This window comes from Ipomoea triloba, chromosome 2, assembly GCF_003576645.1.
Source record: "Ipomoea triloba cultivar NCNSP0323 chromosome 2, ASM357664v1".
In the NCBI taxonomy this organism is placed as follows: Eukaryota; Viridiplantae; Streptophyta; class Magnoliopsida; order Solanales; family Convolvulaceae; genus Ipomoea; species Ipomoea triloba.
This window is the reverse complement of record NC_044917.1, coordinates 7,461,414-7,467,662: the sequence shown is the minus strand read 5'-3', so window position 1 is coordinate 7,467,662 and position 6,249 is coordinate 7,461,414. Positions and strand designations below refer to the sequence as shown.

Genomic DNA, 6,249 nt, shown 5'->3' with positions numbered 1-6,249 from the left:
GTGGCCAGTCTGACCTTATACCACCTTTTCATTTTATTTAAAAAAAAAAAAAATTGTCAGAATTTGCTTTTCTTTTCTATTTTCTTTTTCTCTTTTTTTCTTTCCTCCTATATTCTCTTTCCTAATCACACTTACAAAAACTTCTCAATTACGACGAAATAACTCAACTGATAAGGATGCTCTAAGAGACTTAGTATATACACCACTTGACCATTGGAGTTGCCAAAGCCTGTAGCAACCTGATTTAATCTTTCAATGAAATGACATTCAATTTCTATATCCTTATTGAATTCAAAACAATGTGTAGAGCTACCTAATTATCGCAAACTAGTGCCATTATTATATAGTAATTCTTGGTACTAAAATTCAAATACTAACGATAACAAACTAAGAGAACAAAAAAAAGCAACCAGGCTTCCTGCTTACCCGATCTTTGTGCTCCAGCAGCATCACTGTTAAGCTCTATCTCGCTCCAGCTCTAACTCAGCCATGCCGGCCTGTATGCCATAATTTACAGTAGTATTAGCCTTTCTGGAGTTCTGGGGCATAACACACTGACCAGTACTAGTTTTCCTTTGATGACCAAAATCTGGAAACCTCACTCGAAAACAGAAACTTCTCCATTCCAACTACAAGATGCAACAACATTTGGCATCACAGGATGGAAAACGGCATCTATACAGGCTTGATCATGTGCTTTCAACTTTTTGTTCAGTTGACAGGTTTTTGTGTTGTAAAAGTAGATGTATCCATCTGAGGAGCCAGATGCAACAATACTTCCGTCCAAGTTGAAATTGCATTTGATAGGGAATCCGGAAACACTATGGCTTTCATATCTTCTATACTTGTCAAGTCTGAACGGATGTGTTGTAGAGAAGATTGCTATGTAGTTTCCATTTGATTGTGCAATAAAATATGGCTCAGAAGGGTGGCATCTTATAGACGGGCAGGTATATGCTTCACCATAGACCTGAAAAATGGTTCACAAAAATTAGCATTAGTGGACAATGTGGAATACATGACTACAAACAACATGGCATTAAGTTTGAGACATTTTGAAAGAAAGCCACTACATTCATGAGTCTAGATTCCCCCCTTATTATCCCCTTTCACACACACACACACAATGACAACAAGTAATAAGCACAAAAGATTAAAAAGCAGAACCATTATAGAATAGTGTTCCACATTTTAAAGAAAAGCAAACACATAACTAGTGTAGAGAAAGCCAACTTAGACAGCAATATTAAAAATTTTAAATTATGAAGTCAATGAGGCATAGCAGTTTTTATGGTGCAGAGTTACACTCAATCCCCTGCAAGACTCGATCCAAAAAAAAGAAGTCAATAGGTTAGCTCAATTGTTATGATTGAAAAGTAAGTTGAAATTTGCTAATACTTCAAAGCTAGTTCACAAAACATAAGAGAAACACGGATCATTAGTTCAAATTTATGGATAACACTGAGAACTTACTCATTTGATATTTTCCCATCTTTGCCTTGCAGTTGGACTCACCAAAATCATAGTCAAAGGATTTGAAGCAAGTATAGATTTAAAAATCAAATCTGTTTGTTACACAATTATAATTGCCTCAAATTAAATGTATAATTTATGATATCATTATTGATAACACATAAAATGCACACACTTAAGCATAAGTTTATCGTTTAATTTTTGGCTTGTCCACATTTTATTTTAGCTAAAACGATTACGTTCTTTAAGTTTTATTTGATGGCCTACAGAATTAATTGCATGATTTTCACATTCAAGATTAAAGATCAAGTGAAGTAGGGACCAGAGATGAAGAATTTGGAGCACATCAACAAGACAACTACTGGATATTTTGGTCGTGATGCTTGACACGTTGAGCAGTTGACATATAATCCTGCTACAGGAAATTCTTGCCCAACGTGTCACTTTCTCAACACGTCAGGTGATGTTTTGCAGCATAGTGAAATTTTCATTTCAGAACCTGAAAATTTGCATTGTAGTTCTTGCAATTGCCCACCTATAAACACTTATTTCCTCATTTTAAAAACCCTAGCAACCTAACACTTTCCCCTTCCCCTTTGCTCTGAAAATACGCTTTCAAAATGTAGCCTCCAAGAAATTTAGAATGAGCCTCTCAATTACTTTTGTCATTTTATACCAATCAGTTTAGTATCACTACACAATATAAGGTAGCTCATGGTAGTGTCAATGGTAACCTTAGCAAAATCTCTCACAACCAATATGAACTAACTAACATTCTAGCGTAGGTAGCACATAATAGATACTCACTAAGTCACGTGGGTCCTACCCCATCCTTGCATCATTTGGTTTCTCTCTATCTCAATTTACGTGCATGTTAGATTATTTAGATTTGATTTCATTGCATAATTCATTTGATTACAATAAAATTAGATTCATAAGGAGCTAGTGCTTGACACCTGATTCCCTGTGGTTCGATACTTTAGAATACTCCTGGAGTTTGTTGTTTGTTATACTCACAATCAAATATGAAACAAGAAAACAGTTACTAAAGTTAAATGCTATACCTGGTTAGATAAGGGAATTTCCCGTGAAACGTCCCAAACAATAATTGAGTTCTCACTGATATTGCTTCTGGAAACATCACTTGAAGAGATCAACTGCTTGGCATCAACTGTGAATTCCACATCAAGGATTGGACCAAGATTTCGTACGTATTGATGGACCACTTTTCCAGTTCTAATATCCCACAATTTAAGGCCACCTCTAGACCCTCCAGATATGAAGAGATTGGAATTGTTTGGATGAAATTTTACAACTCCAACAACTTGATCCTCCTTGAAAATCTGACTCTGTATTCCCTTTTCAACATCTATTAGCCTTGATGAGCAATCATATCCACAAGAGAGCACAAAGAGCCCATGATGTGACCATTTCACATCTTTGACAGCAGCACCGTGATAGTTGAACATGCATGCTTTCTTATTATCTTTACTCCAAACATTCCATATGCAGATAGTTTGATCCATACCAGCAGATGCAAGAAGGTGAGCTGAAGACTAACATAATAGAATGAATCAGAAATGTAAACATGGGATTTAGAATAATTAAGATACAATGATGAGATAAGCTTAACAAGTTAACATACTACATTCAGACTATAATAACATGTTAAACTAAAAGAAATTGATGATATAAAGTTATAGAAGGATGTTTGCTTCTCAAGAGTAAACGGTACTTGAGTTAATGATATATGAATGAAACCTCAAAGTATGGACTATCTAATTAGAAAATCAGAAAATGATACACCGAACAAAGCAACTGACTAATATAGGAGTAGGACTTCAATATAGTTTGATTTTTTTTTTAAGCTAGTTGGATACATTTAGAGATATAGTTTTAAGCAGTCTACTTTTATTCAAACTACAAAACATTTTCTTTTAAATACACTCTGTATTAGATGTCAAGCACAGATGATATGAAGAGGAAACATCAAATGGGGAGAGAGAGAATTTGTTTGTATTACTTTCATTAAGGATGGAACACTTACCATGACTTCTCGACCATTGTACAGCATTAACAGATTTTGTGTGCCCATCAAGAGTTACTGACAGTCCTTTAGGCATTTGGCCTAGGTGTGTATTTATGTTAAATTGGCGCCTCAATGCTGATAAAATATTCTGAGGAAGATCTGAAACAGAAATGGTTCCCAAAACTGGAAACAAAATAGCATATCAAGCAAGTCAACAGACAAAAAGTTAATAGAGAGGGAAATATAGCAATACAATCTTCAAACAGGTTTGTAGTGTGATAATTTGATCTATCAAACCTAATTACTAACAAATTCCATACTGGTCAAAGAGAGACTCCTTTTTACTAGGTAGCTTGCCTGACCCAGCAAGTCCATTTCTAATATAGTAATATTTCAGAGCTTCTGGGTATCTATTACACAGTCTGATGAAGAGATCCAACTAATACAAATGAAGGTTGATGATTTATTGTTATAAAAAATAAATAAATAAATAAATAAAAAGGTGTTCTATGATTGGAACACTATTAAGATGATTAGATGACATTTCTTTTAATCTTTCCCATAAATATTAGCTTAGGTTTAACAATTTTCTGTTAGAAGTTTGAAAGTGGCAAAATATATTTTTTAAATACCTATAAACATTAAGTGTCATAATGTGCATAATGTATGTGGAAACAAATCATTTTCTTCTTTACTCTTGCAACCAAACTAAGATGGCCATATATATGACTAGTTCAACTAAATTTCAAAACAATTATAATGGAAGGAAGAAAAGTAAAACACAACAACTGTATTGCTGTCTACCAATCTGCTCATGTATAGGCCATTCTGCAGTGGTTCTCATGGCTACCCTAGTAAACATCTTAGGGTGAAATAATGTCTATTTTGTTAACTGAGCTTCACATGAGTCATGACAAATCAGTTCTGAATTTACAATTTTGGAGATAACACATAAGAATATTGATTTAGATTAATTCAAACAAACTCCAAATTCCATTATTCATTTGCCCAAATATGGATTTATTGCACTGTGAACATGCCAATCAATTGCCATTCAATAGCTATTATCCCCAAAGATAAACCTCTTTCAGTTATCTGATAATTTATGAACTATTTCAATGGAAAGGGTATTACAAATATAGTAGGTGGTATTTTTCATATTTTATGACATTTTTCCAAATGGTAAACCAAAAGAAAACATAAAGTCATAAATTCTCAAATTAAACAAGGCAAAGGATGCAAATGGGCTAAAACCTGGTGTTATTGGAGAGGGAGGCTGGATCGGGTTGGAAACCATTGAAGCAGAGGCCAATGTGCTCCGCTCTCGCTTAGAGATGTACCTCCCAGGTATAGGACCACCCAATGGGGGATTTGGGTCGATATTTGGCTGAAACACTGGCACGGGTTTAAAGTTTTGGTTAAATGGTTCGAATTTGGCCCGCTTCTGGGGATGCCATGTGAGTGGCTTTTGTTCAGCTTTGCCATTGCCATCTTCATCTTCGTCTGAAGCACTAGAATATACTTTAGACAAAAGATCCATAGGGCGACCCAAATAAAATATGCAGTTCCAGCAAGGGTTTACTGAATACTGGCCTGTGAGGTAGTCAATTCAGTCATTCTTATATTCAATAAAATAAAATAAAATAAAAATAAAAAAGAGCTCAGATAGCAGATGCAAATAATATTGGTTCAAGAAGTTCATAGCAAAAAATAGTTCAAATAAACAAATATCTATTTCCTTGATGCAAAGATGCTTTCCATTAAAAGCTACTAGCAATACATCACTCAAACCTAGTATTAGACTATTAGAAGGAAATGTACTCATCCAGAAATTCATTTATGAATCTGCTACACAGCCTGCAGCCGCACTGGCAGCGCCTGTTTCCGGTCACGCCACCGGTTCACAGCAGTCCGCAGCAGAATACAGAGTAAAAGAAAGTAGAAGAGCAACCTACTTGGAGGGAGTCGCGGCACGTCGTCACTCCACGCCGCGCCGGGAGGGAGTCGCCAAGTCGGAGTCGGGGACGGTGGAAAACTAAAAATTGAAATTTGGAAATTGAAATGGGGGATTAGGGCTTCAACTCAAATTTTATATATATACCTTGGGGTTGTTTTATAAATTTCATAATATGTTAGTTAAAATAAAATATATTATAATTTAATATTAAATTGAAGGGTGTGTGTGACAATTAGGTGATCGGCAAACTGGCTGATAGTATTAGTGTATAAATGTGTTTGGCAAATTAATTATTTATTTTTAATAAGTTTTCAAAAAAAAAACTTATAAGAATAATATTCAAAAAAAAAACATAAGAATACTTTATAATAATAAAAATGTTATTATTATGTATAGTAAAAGATAAAAATAAAGCAAGATAATACAAAACCAACAAAAAAAAACGTTGAGCATTAAAAAAAAAAAGTACATTTTTAATATATTATATATTATTTTGTGTACTAAATATATATTTTAGAAATTAATGTACTTTCAATATTCAAATAATATATTTTTCTTAAATACAAGGTACATTTTTAATATATTAAAAATACATTATTTGTGTTCTAGATATACATTATTTTATAGCATACAAAATAATATACTTTAAATATTCAAGTAATATACATTATGTACACAAATAATATTTGTGATCCACACAACTATATAAACCATGATCTATGTAATAATGACTTGTGATGTGAGGCGTTGGCCCGCTTGTTTTTAATATTGCCCATCCGATGTTCTCACA

General features: G+C 33.8%; 1 protein-coding gene across 1 annotated transcript; it reads right to left on the bottom strand.

Moving 5' to 3' along the window:
* Positions 1 to 213: 213 nt before the first annotated feature.
* Positions 214 to 5,552, bottom strand: LOC116011229 (WD repeat-containing protein 25). Its single transcript, XM_031250766.1, has 5 exons — positions 5,458 to 5,552; positions 4,757 to 5,095; positions 3,521 to 3,685; positions 2,538 to 3,022; positions 214 to 970 (listed from the first exon to the last, which is right to left on the bottom strand). Exons 2-5 carry the CDS (start codon positions 5,040 to 5,042, stop codon positions 599 to 601), a joined length of 1,308 nt encoding a protein of 435 aa, XP_031106626.1. The 5' UTR covers positions 5,043 to 5,095; positions 5,458 to 5,552; the 3' UTR covers positions 214 to 598.
* Positions 5,553 to 6,249: the final 697 nt, after the last annotated feature.